At 39.6% G+C, this 15907-nt stretch overlaps 1 protein-coding gene across 3 annotated transcripts in view; it reads right to left on the bottom strand.

Moving 5' to 3' along the window:
• Positions 1-15907, bottom strand: part of LOC148069546 (methylated-DNA--protein-cysteine methyltransferase-like) — an 89418-nt gene that overhangs the window by 64846 nt on the left and 8665 nt on the right. For all 3 annotated transcript variants that reach the window (XM_087802223.1, XM_087802224.1, XM_087802225.1), the window contains exons 3-4: positions 6235-6395; positions 437-576 (exon numbers count right to left, since the gene is read on the bottom strand). In XM_087802223.1, coding sequence (XP_087658349.1) covers positions 437-576; positions 6235-6395 — 301 coding nt within the window. The remainder of the gene's footprint in view (positions 1-436; positions 577-6234; positions 6396-15907) is intronic.

Here is a 15907-nt window from a genome sequence, read left to right as displayed (position 1 = left end):
TACTGTGCACTCTGTCTTATTCATTCATTAATATGATTGGTTGTTATCATTTACACCATGTTAAGACAATTAAATTTTACATAAGAACCAAAATGATCGTTTGATTTATCGCAACATGTGGACAAGGTTACAAGAAAACGTTGGCAGATGTTTGACGAAACACTGATAATCACTGAAGTGCTCACAGATTGAAAGGACTTGAAAACGACAACAACTGATTAAATAGCTGATTAATTCAGAAATCATCAGGGCTGAATATCTATCAGTTAAAGTGATGTCAAGTCATTTAATACCTGTCAGAATTCCTTATGAAGGCAGCATCAGTCTGCCAGAGCCTCCGTTAATTGCTAATGTAAGAGGAAAAAAATCCATCCCCGCATGACTAAATTAAAGTCAGTTAGAGAGAGGTCTGTCAATCACTGTCATTCACACTCACTGGGTTTCTCCTCATGGCCCCTCCCACCGCTCGCACCGCTTTGGGGTTTCCCGCCATTTCAGCGAGACGCTTGTAGGAGACCGTCTCCCCGAACTTGACGTCCCTCAGAAGAAGCAGGAGGACTCGGCTGGTGAACGAGTCTGAGGAACAAACCAAAGACACAAAATAGTTATTCATTTAATTTAGATGTTTACTATTAAAATACAACCATTAGCATGAATCGTTTCTAAATGTAACAAAAACGTTTAGTACATCAAAAAAATTAAAAACAAGAATAAGTTATTTATAGAGGACAATAAGTCTGTTCTTTCTTCTTTGGACTAGATCTATACTAGGGGTGATACGGCAATACATCGTAATGTCTTGACTGTATTACAATTTTTTTTATCTTTCTAATGAAATTTCATTTTTACCATAGTTTTTTTTATGGTTTACACTTCATTAAAGTGTGTTTAAAATAAACAAATACGTTTATTCTTTCTTTTATTTTCAAAAAATGCAAACATGAACAGTATTTGTATTTTTTTTAATCAAACTTTAGGCCACTAGAAGGCGGCAGTCATTATATCCTACCCAGATGAGTAACAATGAAATCCTCCAAGATCCTGGAGATGACTGAGGACAAGAGGATACTGTTGACTCTTTTAATGTTTGGACATATTTTGGTTTCAAAACAAATAAAAGTAGTTATTACTTCATCAAGAGTCATGTGGTCTGGTTAATTCTAAAACACTAGAGACAAGCACTCGGACAATACTTCAAATATATCCTTGTTCCTACAGTATTGCAATACATCACAACATTTTATATCGTTGTCCATATATTATGATACGTATCATATCGCTAGATTCTTGCCTATACACACCATTAACTCCATACAAGGTCATGGGTCTTAGTCACCCATGACCTTGTTGGTCTTTTATCCTGTCAACATTTTGAAAAGGTACTGACCACTGCAGACAAGGAAGCTGCAGTTTTTCTCAACCAAACAGTGGCCAACACATTCCTCCCTAGGTGGTCATAATGTTTCAGTCTTCCACATCAGCGAGCAACATCATTTATCTGACATTATTGGCGTGTAAACATGTAACACGTAAGTAGTTCTTCTCCTGCAGAACGAAACAGAGCTTGTACGACGCTGGACCAGTTTGACCTTACAGCGGCTAATAACATGCTAGAGGATGATGTGAGAAATTATTTCTGTGGCAGAAAAATCTAGGTTATGCTTAGAAAGGTCACAGCTAAAATTAAAAAAGTTGGCTCCTTCATTTAAAGGGATTAAGAGAGGCCAAAAAGACTGCAAATCTGCTCCAGATTTTTAATAATAATAATTTGAATGTTGCATACCATTTGTGGCAGTGGGATGACTTTGAGGTTAATCAGACCAATTTGTCCTTTTAATTGCTTTCTATTCAGAGTAGATTCATTATATCATCTTCGCTTAAATGGCGGAATTCTTCAAATCATGCACAGCTTAACCAACCACATTAACAGCTTTGATTTCATTAGCACTTTAGTGCTTCACTTGCATTATCTTTCCTTTTTTTTCCCTCTTTCTCCGGGATTAGCAGCCGGTGACTGGAGAGCCATGTTTGTCTTGTCCCCGATTGATAAAGTGTTCCAGGCGATTTCGGAAAAACCTTCAGACATTGATGCACGGAAGGCTTTGTAGGCGAATGAACAACACTTTTCACGACGAACAATAGTCTCGTTATCACAAAGGGGGGGTGAGATTCTTCTGGTACATACATGTACTCGGTCATGAAAATTCAATTAGTGATCTCCCATTCTCTCTCATTTATATGGTCTAAGAGAGCACATGACAAGTGATCTGTGTGAATTCCCTCTAAATTGGCATTGTGTGAAAACATGTCACACCCCTGTCTCACTTCTACAGAGTGAACATCCTTTGCTCCCCAGGCTCCTCCGCTACCTTATAGTCACTCTCCGCTACACAAAGCCACGCGAACAAGGCAATTTGCCTAAACTGGGGGGAATAAGTGTAAAACCTAAAGGGGATACATTTGATTGATGCGCACCCATGTGAGTTCTTTGTCTTCAACAAGGCCCGTAGGTACTGTTTAATAATTTTTCAGGTAATAATCATGCTGTCAACGAGATGACGGGCTCTTATGCAGACACGCTATGTTATGAGGAGATAAGATACACCCCAGGAATCTTTTATTCCGCCTTTTAATTCGCAGAGTTTGACTGCATTGTGTTTCGCATCACTCCGTCATTGATTTTTCCAAAAAATGCAAACATTGATGACAAACAACGAGTCGCTCAATATTATAGTACGTCAGTTAAAAAGATGTTACAAAAGAAACAAGTAAAAAGTCTGACGTAAAAAAAAAAAAAAAAATCACCTTTACGATACTCCATGTAAAAATATGAATATACGAGTTATGAGGACCATCAAGTGACAACAAAAATACAATATAGCTTATTTAAAAGCTAGAAAAACAAACAGGAGTTTCAATTGTTTTTTTCAGAAATTATTTATACTTCTTTTTTTAATCGAAATGAATTACAAAAGGAAAATGTAATAATAAAATGAGACATATTTGGCTGAAAGGACACACAGCTTAAACTGGAAATTAAATCTGTAACCTTGTAGAACGATTTCTCTCACTAAGCTTCTTGAAAGACCTATAATTCATATTTTATTTTGTACTTTTTGGCCAAATTATGTGGCCTAAATTGCAGCTTTCTTTTCTGCAGTGGTCAGTAACCTTCAAAATGCTGATATAATAAAAGACCAACAAGGTCATGGGTAGCTAAGATCCACAAGCTTGTAAGAAGTATAAAGTAGGGGTGTGTATTGAGAAGAATCTGGGGATACCATACATATCACGATAAATTATATAAACATGATATATTTGTAGTATCGTCCGAGTACTTTGTTTTGAAACCAAAATATGTTCAGACATTATCTTTAAAAGCTGCTGGCATCAACTGTATCCTCTCGTCCCCAGTCATCTCTAGGATCATAAAACCATAAAAAAAACTATGGTGAAAAAAAGTTGAAAGCCAATATATATTTATTTATTTAATTTAAAATGTAATACAGTTCTGTCAAAGACAAAACAGCTAAAACTGGAAATGAATGGACAACCTTGCAGAACGACAACTCTCACTGAGCTCCTTTAAGGCCTATAATATATATTGTTTTTCCATTCATTCCAAATCAACTGTCCCGGACAACAAAAAAACAAGTGTGCAGTTATCTGCCGGTCCAGGGGTTAAAGAACTTTGCCCTCATCAGTGTTACTGACAGAGACTTCACACGGGTCACATGAGGTGACCGGCGGTGGTTTGGAGCGCAGTCCCCCAGCCCCATACTTCATAAAGAGCCTAATACGCTGTGTCTGCGGGTCAGGACCCTCTTTAGATGGGGCGCCGTGATGTCAATTGTTTAAATAAAAGTTGAGGGGAACCACTTACATGTTTACAGACATCCCATAATTATGTCACAGGTCCATTACCTGCCGTGAGAGGGGGGACGTAATGGGAGAGCGGGCGAAGGTCGGGACGGAGCGACCGCGGGAGTGAAATCGAACAGATTTAGTGATTATGACGTTATTGACTTTGATGATTGATTCCCTCCATCGTTTTCGTGGTCGGCACCAATTTAAGGAAAATAAAAACAGAGTACCACAAGGTGGAGGTGAGATTTAGGAGGTGACAGTCGCTCACGTGTGCGGGTGAGAATAAAAAAAAAGACAATAGTGGGGGAAAACGCAGCTACCTCATTATCCTTTGTCTCTAATGGGAGGGAAGACTTTGACTCCCAGTCAAAGTGTCTCTCGAGTCTGGAGCGATCCATACTTTTGAAGGCTGACGGGGTGCTGATGATTCTCTGATTATTCGATATTCTGAAAACGTTCATTTCCCTAATTCCTCTCCACATCACAGGGGCGAGTCCTGGTGAGTGTCTCATCTCGCCCTGCGCTGTGCACAGGGGGAGGTTCAGGCTCCTGCAGGAACATAGTCATTTGGGGCTTTGAAGAGGGGGCCCTCCTCCTCCTCCTCCTCACCCCCCCCCCCCCCTCGGCCGGGGCCCCTTCCTCGCAGATTCCCCGCGCCGCTTACCGAGACTAAGATCCGCTCGTCTGTTACATATGGATGTATAATTAATGAGATAAGAATATGCATCGTTTTTAAAGGAGGCACAGTGGTGTCTATGTTTTTTTTTTTTGAGACGCGTGCACGGCCCGTGCTCGTGAGCGTGAACAAAAAAAAAAAAAAAAGCAACCATTCCTTTACCTCTGACGGCCGGGCCCGCGTGTGATGTCGCGCCTATGACAATCAGTCAAGGAGTGTATGGGAAAAGTGCGCTTCAGATCTGCTTTCATGTCACCTCTGTTACATCGGGTTGTACGCTGACAGCTAATATGAAAAGTGGCTTGTTTTGTCAGAAATGTGTAAATAAACATGGCAACACTTCAAGTGAAGGTCACAACTCAATATTACATGACAAGTGTAGCGAGAGCGCTCGTCGCGTTCAGGTTCTCCCACAAGATCTCCGAGCAAACAAAAGTTGCTTGTCACGGATTGTTACGACCTGATTAAACTTGTTTTTTTTTTCTTCTTTTTCTTCCTCCACTGGAAGCCACAGCGTGCATAGATTGAGTATTTATAAACCGAAAATCCTTAATATTTGTGGATCAACAATCAGTGGAGCAAAAAAAAAAAAAAAAAGGAAAAACAATTTCATCCCTCAAAAGACAAATACTCTTGTTGGCTACATTTAACATTTTTAAACTGGCATGGCCCCGCGGTTCCTTCTTCTGAGAGCAATCCAAGACTAAACCCTGTATTTACTGAGCCCCAAAACAACAGGCGAGGGAGAGAGGTGGAACGCAGCACAATCACCTATTCAGATCAGGTACTAATGAAGAATTCCATCTATCCTGAAATTTAATTAAAACCCCAAAGACTTCAGATGAGATGCGATTTGAAAGAGCCCGGGGCTGGTACACAAGCACTTGGTGGCGAAGGGAATCACACTGAAAGTTGATATCGTAATTGGTCCTGATGTATTTCTGCATTGCCTTTGCGGGAGCGTGGGACTCGTAGCTGTATACAGGGTCTCGACGGAGTACCTGCTCATTGAAAATGCCATCACTCAAGCACTGCAGATCTGCATGAAATTACAGAGAAACTAAGGACTGATTGCCGGTGGAAGAGAGAGGCGCGATTGTTAAACGCATATATTAAAGTTATTTTCCTCTCTCTCTCTTCTGTAGCTTTCTGGAGATCTTTTGCCACGACAAAAGAGGCCTGATGAATCGTTTCCTAAGAGGAGGACGAGGACGAGGGGAGAGAGTTCCTCGTGAACCTGTCCATATTTGAGGAGCGTTCATTTTTCCTCACTCCGGGGTGAGTGGTCAAGCTCACAATAAGCTCATTCAACATTTACCACCATTCACATGTTCTCATTAAAGGGGGGAAAAAAAAAGAAAAAAAAAAAAAAAAGCTTCCTGTCGGGAAAATGTCAAGAGTGGAATTCGATCAGTTTCAAAGAATGTGCCAAGAATCATGGAAAGGCTTGCCAAGACTAACACGCGTGGTAAGAGCTGCCACAGATTACTGAACCAAGTTACAGCTCTGTGTTCTCTTCACTCTCCTCCGCTGACCCAACTCCTTCACTTCTCTCCCTCTCCCTCTCTCTCTCAGCCATAAAATACTTCATTATAGCACAGTGAGCCAGAGAGTGTAAGTGATGTAACTGACAATTAAGAGTGAAAGCCTGATCCCAGTCATGGCTCTGCAAATATTTATCCATGACAGACCTCCTTGCAGGGCGGGGTGGTGAATGGAAGGGAGCTGGAGACTCCCAGTGGTCTGCGGCTCACTGAAGTACGCCTGGAGCCATTCAATGCAGCGCTGCAACTCGGGGCTCATTTCTGCCGGGCTATCGTTGACCACACAGCTCAGGGGGGCCTCGGCGCTCCTGCGAGGGATATAAGGAAGGATGGGGAGGAGAGGTAGGGATCAGAGGAGCAATCATAATACACACTTCTTGGCTGAACAGGGCTAAAATACGGCACAGGAGTGTAATAACGTGCCACCAGTGACACGGATGCAAGATGACATAATTCGCCGGCGGAAAGTAAAGTTGCTAATGAAGACGTGTTAAAAACTTATACAACTCGGCGCTGCTCCACTTGACTGTGATAAAGGACGGAACTGTAAAACATAGTAAGTGGGTCATAAAGACACAGGACATGGTCAGTGGATCATATAATGAACCACCGAGGAGCAGGAATTTAAAAAAAGGAATATATAATAAGGCGTTTTTATTACAATAAAAAAAAAGAAAATCGGTAAAAATGTGTTTAATGTAATGCAGCTGAATTAATATTATGTTTGTTTCTTGATGCATATTTATTTAGGATAAAATCTTGTTATAAATATTTTCTTGAAGTGTCAGTTCACCCCAAATTTCACTCATGTTCTACTCACTACTTTTATTATTTGTTTTGTAATTATTATCATCCAATTATATTGATTTAATATATTTTAAAAGTGTAATTTATCGGCACCAGGAAATATTAAATCTACAATCAATACTTGGATCTTTTTCCTCTGCATAGTAAATAGTTGAGTTTATAAACAATTTTAAATGGGAATTTTTATCAAGGTGTCATCTTAAAGTGCAAATAATGTGTTCATTTAAGTGTGTCTTAAATAGATCTTGGACCTCTATTGTACTCATCAGTATGTGTCCGTTTGTACAAAACTCTCTTTTCATTTAAATATTTACATTAGAAAATGCTCTTAAGCGTCATTATAATGTCGACAAAAGACAGTTGATCTTTAAATAAACCGATATTTTGTATATTTATTGGACGTCAACAGATAAAGTTACAAAGATCGTACACAAAAACAATCATCAGCACCTTGTAAGACGAGTGCAGGATTTAAATTTAGCAAAAGAGACGACGACTATCCATCATGATAACCCTCGCTGTCATTCAGAGTTTCACTCATTTTCTACTCACCCTCACGCGCCGAAGGTTTGGGATTATTTTCAGAATACTCGTGAACGCTTCCAGAATGCATACAGTCTACTGTCTACACTGGAAGCGCTCACGATATTACCCAGAGTACTTGTCTTGTATATTGCTTGTTAATCTTTAAAAATATGTCACAAACAATCTTAAATATAGACTTAATTAATTTTTTCCGGAACAATTCTTCACATCGAGGCTTCACTAGAGTTTTTAAAGTATGTCTTTTGTGGACGAAGAAGAAGACAACTGAGCTCCAGTTGCTACATTAAAATGAATATAACTCTATAACTCTTAAAAGACAAAAATTACTATGAAAATAATCTTAACCCTTAGTTGACATAAAGGGTGAGTAGAAAATGAGTGAAGTTTGACATTTTTGGGTGAACTAAGTGAATAAATAAATAATTTTTCCCTTCTGATATTTCTGTGTGGAGTTTGTAGGTTTACTCCGGGCACTCCGGTTTCCTCCCACAGTCCAAAAACATACAGAGGTTTATTGTGAACTTGGGGAAATTGTCCATAGGTATAAGTGTGTGTGTGAATGGTTGTGTGTCTTTGTGTGCCCAGCGACAGACTGGCGTCCTGTTCAGGGTGTCCCCTGCCTCGTGCCCAAAGATAACAGAATAGGCTCCAGCCCCCCCTGACCCTCATAAGGGAATAAGCAGCAGAAAATGAATGAATGGGTTATCGTTCCAATCATGGGAGAAAAGTCAGCCGTTCAATATCGCCGGCTTTAAAGAAAGGAAAGTCTTAAATTAATATTTGCTTGTCTTGCTTCTTTGTCACGGTGTAACATCTAGCCATTTAAGAAGGAAGCTACGATCCAGGGATCTGTCAACTCGCCGCTAGTTTCCAGAACGGGATGACAGCGGCGAGACAAAACAAAAGTATGGTCAGGCAGAACGGCAATAACAATCTCTTTCAAACAATATTAAGAAGCAGACGCGGTATCAGAAAAGAGATTTTAAAGGTCTCCAAGCAAAAGAGAAAAAAAAAGAAAAAAGTTAAGAGCTCAGCGTTAACTCCAGTTTCAACTCTGCTCGGGTCTAGTTTATAGTTCATGACAAGAATAAATTGATTTTTTTTTTGGCCAGCGCAGCGCTGGCCGGCGAAAAGGCAGCACTTGGACATGCATCTTAGCATGAATAGATGCTTGGAGGAATTTGCCGATGGTTGAGTTGGCATCACTTAACAGCTGAATTTCTCTCCGTTGCTGACCACCCCCCAGGTCATCGCAAGCAGACTGACCCATATTTGACACTTAAAGACCCTACTGGGAAGGTCTTCTCTTAGCATGTGCATTACTGCAAAGTGGACCTCAAGCTGTGATGTGGATCTAAAGCAGGACCGCCAATTCCATTAACTGGTGTACAGGACTTATAAATAAATAATCTTGCCATTTAAGTGCCCTTTTTTCAAAATTGGCTTATCCTGTATAGTATTAATAATAGACATTTACTTTGTTAAACATACAGACCGTCTCTCTCCTGCGCCGCCTAACAACTGGGCCCTAAAGTGTTTTTACACTTCTGCGGGTCACAGTGTGAGCCATGTTTTATATTGGACACGAGCATGCGAGGGGTTTACTGGAGTGTTATGACTGAGGAGCTCGGGTTTTTTTCGGAGGGAGAGTTTGTGGCCGTGTGTGATGAAAGTCTCCCGGGTGCCGTTTAACGGCGGGTGTAAATACAGTAAAAAAGGTGTAAATACTCTCATTTCTAAATAAAACCACACAGCAGTTTAAGAGTCGAAGCGGTCGGAAATTTTTCGGAAAAAACCCACCGGTGGGCCCGGGCGCCGAGACCCGCTCAAACAATGGCCATGGCTCATGGCAATCTCTGTCGGCATGGGTGAGTGCCCAGCCAGCCCCTACTTGTCATTGTCTCTCATTGCTCTACCCCCCAACCCCACCCCCCTCGTCCTCCCTCTCCAGCTCTTTTGGCTCTCCACCACCTCCACCCCGACACACACCCACCACCACCACCACCTCCTCCTCCTCTTTCTGCAAGGATCTTCAGGCCACTGTTCCTTCTCTTACACCCCCCCCCCCTCCTGGCCCTCACCACCACTACCCTCCCGCACCCCCTCTTTCTCTGAGAGGATGTTCCAGCCGCTGCACACTGACAGCTCGGGGATATTGTGTGTGGAAATGTTCCTGTTGGAGCCGCAGGCCCTTACAATCTACCGGACAAAGGCTAGAGCACCTTTGCTTAAGGCTCGGCAACCTTTGACCTGCGGCTCACGCTTCACACTTGTCACCACGGCTAATTTTTCCAGCTCCCCTCGGCCCCCCCCCACCCCCCGCGCCGTCGCTTTTAAAGGTGTTTTTGAGTGATACAACATTGACAGTGGTAAAAGTTAATGCAATGCAGTACATGTTATGGCTGGTAAACAAGGGCCGAAATAAATAAATAAAAGGGGAAGAACAACATCAGTCGGGCTGAAGTCTGTCACCTCTAGGTGCAGTGGGGGATTCTTTCTAAAGAGCATGTGGGCCGCGGAACTGGAGCTTGTGTTCGGGCAACATTTCGAGTCACTTCGGTGAATCTCAAAATCATGTGATTCTGCATCCGGGCTGACACGAAAGCTTCTCCTTAAACTTAGTTGAAAAAAAAACCCTATTTCAGATAAAACTATCACATTATTGCAGGGTTTATTCCTACACCTTAAGGGAAGCTTAAGGGAATTTTAAAGACTAAAAAAAAACAATTTTTATTTAAAGGTAAATGCAAGGTTAACTCGACAATCAAATGAAAAGAAAGGAAAATAAAACACCCCTTTAATTATCAGCACAAGCATGTCCTACCCCAAAATACACCCTGCCTTATGCACATTGTCTGGTACTGAGTTCAGCCATGAATAAAATGTTAGTTGGACATTAAATCTTATTGAATATTCACTTTCTTAAGTTGCCCAAAGTAAAAGTCTGTATCTGAAGTTGAAGTTGAGCCACGGCGTTCAACTGCTGGGAGAGTTTTGTTAGTTCCACTATTGTGATTGCTTGTTAATATATAAAATATTTTTAAATAAATAAATTAATGTCACCAGATATTTTCCCGATTTGGCGACTTAAGACCTTTTGTAGATTTATGAATTAAATGCCTTTTCAAGGATCCGTGGCAACCCTATATTACTGCATTTTTTTTTACTAATGCTACTAAATACAAATACTTATAATAAAAAAAACATGACATTGTAAGTGCATGAAAAATACATCTCAATAGCACTAGTTCTTTCAGTAAATAAACTTAAAGGTCACATGCGTATGTTATAGCAGAGAAAATGCTGTGTTTTTTCAAAATAAATCAGACAAAAATTATTAACAAACAAATAAGTTATTATCATTATTTTAAGCTCACATACTGGTGCTGGTCCCCAGACCAGTGGTTGGGGATTAATGCATTAGAACTCCGATTACTTCTGAAAAACGTCTTCCTTTTTCTGTTTTAACGTCTCAAATCCAACTTTATTGGGCATTCAATCCATACTGATTGTTAATATGATAGTGTTGATGAATAATGACACCGTTGGCTGCGATGAAAACCTTGGCTCAGAAGGTTGAAAGCCGTAGGCAAGGTCCTTGGCACTCTATGCATTCTACCTTGTAAGCAGCTTTGGATACAAGCGTCAGTTAAATGAAACATAATGTCATTTAAATGTGTATTATGCAGCTAGTTAGTGCGGTGAGTTACACAGTGGACTATAGAGCGGAGGGTTGGGGGACAGAATCCTGGAGAGGGATTACAAACCACAGATAAGGGTGTTACTAGTTTGGGCCCTTAGGCAAGGTCTTTTGTAATATGTGTCTACTTCATTTCAACATGCTTCGGGTTGGGTTCCCATTCAGAGTGTGAAGTCAAGGATAAAATGAAATAACTTCATAAATTATAAAGTTTAATGGTCTTGCTATATTTTATCCTATATTTTATCTTCCTCTTTTTTCCCCTCATAGTGTTGAACAATAGATGCAAGAAAACATGCAGTAACATTAAGGCGATATAAACTATATTTAAGTAACAATTGTCATCCCTCTTAAAAAATATATTTGCTAGTAAATGCAAGTTTTTCTTTCATTAAAAACATGCAAAAGGAAAAGAAGGCTGCATACAACTGGCTGTTATTGCCTTACTTATTTTTTTATACATAAAAGATATACTTTTGTAATTATTAATCCAAATTTATTGATTTGATAACTTCAGAAAATGTAATAGTAATTTATCTGCACCCGGAAACATAAACTGCACAATTAATAGTTGGTTCTTTTGCTTATGCATAGTAAATAGTTGAGCTACATACAAAGTTTATAAACAATTTTAAATGGGATTTTTTAATTTTTGCCTTAGTGTTTTCTTTAAGGGAAACTAATGTGTTGATTTAAGTGCGTCTTAAATTGATCCTTTACTTATATTGCACAGTATGCGTTTGTACAAAACTCTCTTTTAATATAAATATTAAAATAAAAAAATGTGCTTAAGCCCCATAATTATGTTGACAAAAGACAGTTGATGATTAAATAAATCTCTATATTGTATGTATATTGGTTGCAACAAATAAAGTTACAAATATTGTACACAAAAACAATCATCAGCACCTTGTAAGACGAGTGCAGGATTTAAATTTAGCAAAAGAGACGATGGCTATCCATCATGATAACCCTTCGCTGTCATTCAGAATTTCATCACAGGTTTAGAAACAAGAAACTAATTCAAAAGTGGTCGGGATTCACTGCACTAAAAGATTATTTCCCTTGATAGACGATTGAGATTTCAGAAAATTTCTAATATTGTGCTCCTGTCACAATCAATTTCCAATTACCATAAATCACTGCCGTGTAAAGTGGGAGTCATTTGGAGTGCTACCTTTATTTCTCACCCTAATACGGAGAATGAATTGAGCGTTTATATAAAGTTGAAGGTTATTTCATTCATCCCGGATAAAAACAATTGAGGGAGACAAAAAAAAAAAAGGGTAAGTCGTCAAGTTGTACAAATCTTTACCAGCTCCATTTTCTTTGGTGTGTGCAGACGTAAAGTGAAACAGGTTAACCTCTGGATTTAATTGAAAAGAATCTGCTGAAGGGTGTAATGGTATATTGCCGGGGAACAGGGGGAGAGAAAAAAAAAACTCAGAACTCATGCCTCCATCCTGTGAAGCGTGATGGCGCTCATCCGGACTCGATCGGCTGTCACTTTTGACACAGCCTGCCAGAGTTCTCCTTCACCGATCATGGGTAACACGGCGGGTCAGAGGATGAAATAGAAAAGGCCAAGAGCAGTCCAATATTTTCCTCAGCCTTATAACTTCAGATACTTAACTCAAAGACGTCAAGGACTCAGGAGAGCATGAAAAAAGCCTAAAATGACTGTCTAAAAAGGGGCGGGGGGGGGGATACAGCATGTCTCTATGAATGTCAAGCTGCTGATGGTCTCTGAACCAAAGGCTGTGATACAATTGTAAGCCGCTTGCTCAACGACGCTCGTTCAACCGTTTGAAGATCATTCAGATGCCTATGTAACGACTGCAGCACTAAAGTGGAGTCCTCTCGGAGCAGGCAGGACGGATCCTGTCATACATAGACAAGGGAAAGAAACTGTATTCTTAAGAAATCTAAATATTATTTTTAATTATCGTTCAGGAACCAATATCAACGTAAAGGTTCGATCAATACCTGTCGGTCTAGTTGATTAATACTTTAATAAGATAATAAATATAGTAAATGTATAAATGAAAAGTGAGAAAAGGGTTAAATTCAGTCGATAACAACCATTAAAAGTACAGCAACTGTAAAGTCATGCTCGCCACATTATTGTCCTGAGCCCATATTTGAGCTTACGTTCCGGGCAGCACTTCAAAAACATTCAGCTTCAATAGGTCTCCCACTTTTGTGTATTTATTTATATCAGGTTTTAAAAGGCTGTGAAGTTGGTATTTATTGTTATTGCCTATGAAATATCTATGGAGCTTTCAGCTCCAGCAATAAAGCTTCTGGTAGCCTTTATCTCGCAATGGTTTAAACTATAAAGTTCAATTACGGGTTTTAGAAGGCGTGCTCTGAACTGATTTGAGTCACTCTGTTATAATAAAAAGAAACATTATTTTGAATAATGAGGAGAACAAAGTTTTAATATATTTGAAAGTGTGAAGTAAAATGTAAAAAGAAATAATGTTAATCCATCTTCTGTAGAAGATGAAGTCAATGATGGCTACAAACTTATAATAATTCAGAACTTCTTATGACAACTCTGGGCATGTGTGTGTTTGATGACTCTTAAAGTGATGTGAAGTCGCCGTCACAGCAGGAGGAAGATGCTCAATTATGTATCCAACGGTGACACACTATATCATTGTGATCAATGTGTAAAAAAAAGAACAAAAAGTAAGAACCGGATGAAACCGAATAAATATTTCTGATATAATTGTTCTCTGATATATATTCCCAAACACCAGAAACCTCATGTAGAATAGTTGGAAGCTAAAACTTAAAAATGTTTGAATTAACATCTCTAGGGGAAAAAAAGCCCACAAAGAACATATGAACTAGTTTATTTATGCATGATTTTATATAAGTTTATCGAGTCAAGTCAATTTGTTCTTTTATTCCTTATATTATACTCTGCTGTATGTCTCTGGTCCATTTATGAGCTCTTTAAGATGTAAATATGTGTCACGATGTTTGAAAACTATCAAATCAAGTTTTGATTGAAGTCGGACATAGATGTAGCTCCTTAAATATGTATGTGTCCTTAATTTACAAGGTTTTTATTCATTTCATTACTTTCCATTTAAGTGTGATTTCTTATAGAAAAACATGTGTGTGTTCTGGCTGTAGCGAAGACACTGTTTTCTTTCTCACACTCAGGACACAAGTTCCCATGCACACAATTTACCAGACAATTTGATATGATTTATTTATTAATAAGATAGTTAGAGTCCTTTAAGTTAACCTGAAAATCAAAATGAATTAATAAATCATATATGTGTTAGCTCAGCTAGTAGTTAGGTTAAATTAAACACTACATAACACTTTGTATCATTAGAAAGAACAGATTTTGTGTTAAAGTACCCAATATTGAATTTCTAATAAAGCATTTTACGACATGAAAAGATGTATACAAATATTTTTAAATAAAATGTCTAAATGTCTAAAATTGGTGTAATCTCGTTGGTTCTGGGTTGGTAAAGCTTAACCTTACCGTTTACTATAACCCAAAGGCAACACAAGGGATACCTCAAACACATTTGTATCCAAGCACCGGGTCACCTTGACCCTGAGACAACACAAGGGTTAAGTAATCTGATCCATGAAAACAGACACAACAACATTAACAATATTAATGAAAAAGGAAAAGCACTAGAATGACCCAATTTATGTTACACACTGACTTCGAATTCCCAAACATTTATTAAACCAACACCAAAAAGTTTTAACAAGTTTTTAAAAAGAGATACTGCTTAAATGCCACCGCGTATATACTGAAACTTTTATCTCAAGTCAGTGGGGAGAATATTGCGGGGGAAATGTATTTCCAGCGAGTCGCAGCAACCATTCCACGCCTCCCATTGTTTAGCGGAGCATGTTTTGTTTGCCACTATTTCAAAAAATAAAAACAACTGGGCCGGACAAACTGCTCTCTAGATATCTAACAGCTCTTATTAGTGAGTGTCCGCAGAAGAGGCTGCAACACTCGGTCCAACACATAAAGGTGGTGCTGGTAGGTGCAGGGGAGGCAACAAAGCACACAACAATTAGGTTTCTTCTCCCAGCTGGCGAGCCACAGGAGTCAGTAAAGGCATGTATTACCACCGCCTTAACTCTTCCGCCATTATGTAGTGTATCCACACCCGGAGCAGCAATGTTTATCTACAACAGACTACTGAGCAGTTTCAAATAGCGTTTTTAGGCTCTATTCTCAAGTGCCGCAGTAAGAGATTCCAATTACCCGAATGGTAAAGAGCCAGTGAGAGAGGCATAAAGTACATTAGGGATCCCCTGTAACTGCAGGGACCTTTTATAGCCTCCACTGAAGAGGGCCGGGAGACTGGGGGGACAGTGACCCTGCATGGATAGCCTCTGTCAGAATTTGACCACGTCAAGCACAAAGGCATTATGGGAATCTAGTGTCACCAAGTCCTAATTACTGTCTGTGTTCAGAGCAAATTACTGCCTTGTTCCTCTGATTAGCGAGGAGGCTAATCTTCACCTGTGTACGCCAGCACTGCTGAGGGCCCTTGAGTGTTAGCGCTTCGTCTTCTGTAATTTATTTTTAAATCAGTGCCCGCTCCCAGGAGTTTTGAGTGTTTTGTTGTGAACCGCTTACCATGATCCCCACCGCCGCCCCCTCACCCCTAAATCCTTGACTAAATCCTTGTTTGGTGCCGCAGGAAGATAAGCAAGAACAACACTTGGGCATAATTGACTCGTACTCCTCTCCAAGATGTCAGAGCGGAA

This window comes from Callionymus lyra, chromosome 11, assembly GCF_982586985.1.
Source record: "Callionymus lyra chromosome 11, fCalLyr1.hap1.1, whole genome shotgun sequence".
Taxonomy (NCBI): domain Eukaryota; kingdom Metazoa; phylum Chordata; class Actinopteri; order Syngnathiformes; family Callionymidae; genus Callionymus; species Callionymus lyra.
The sequence above is the reverse complement of the archived record's forward strand: the minus strand, read 5'-3'. Positions and strand labels throughout refer to the sequence as shown.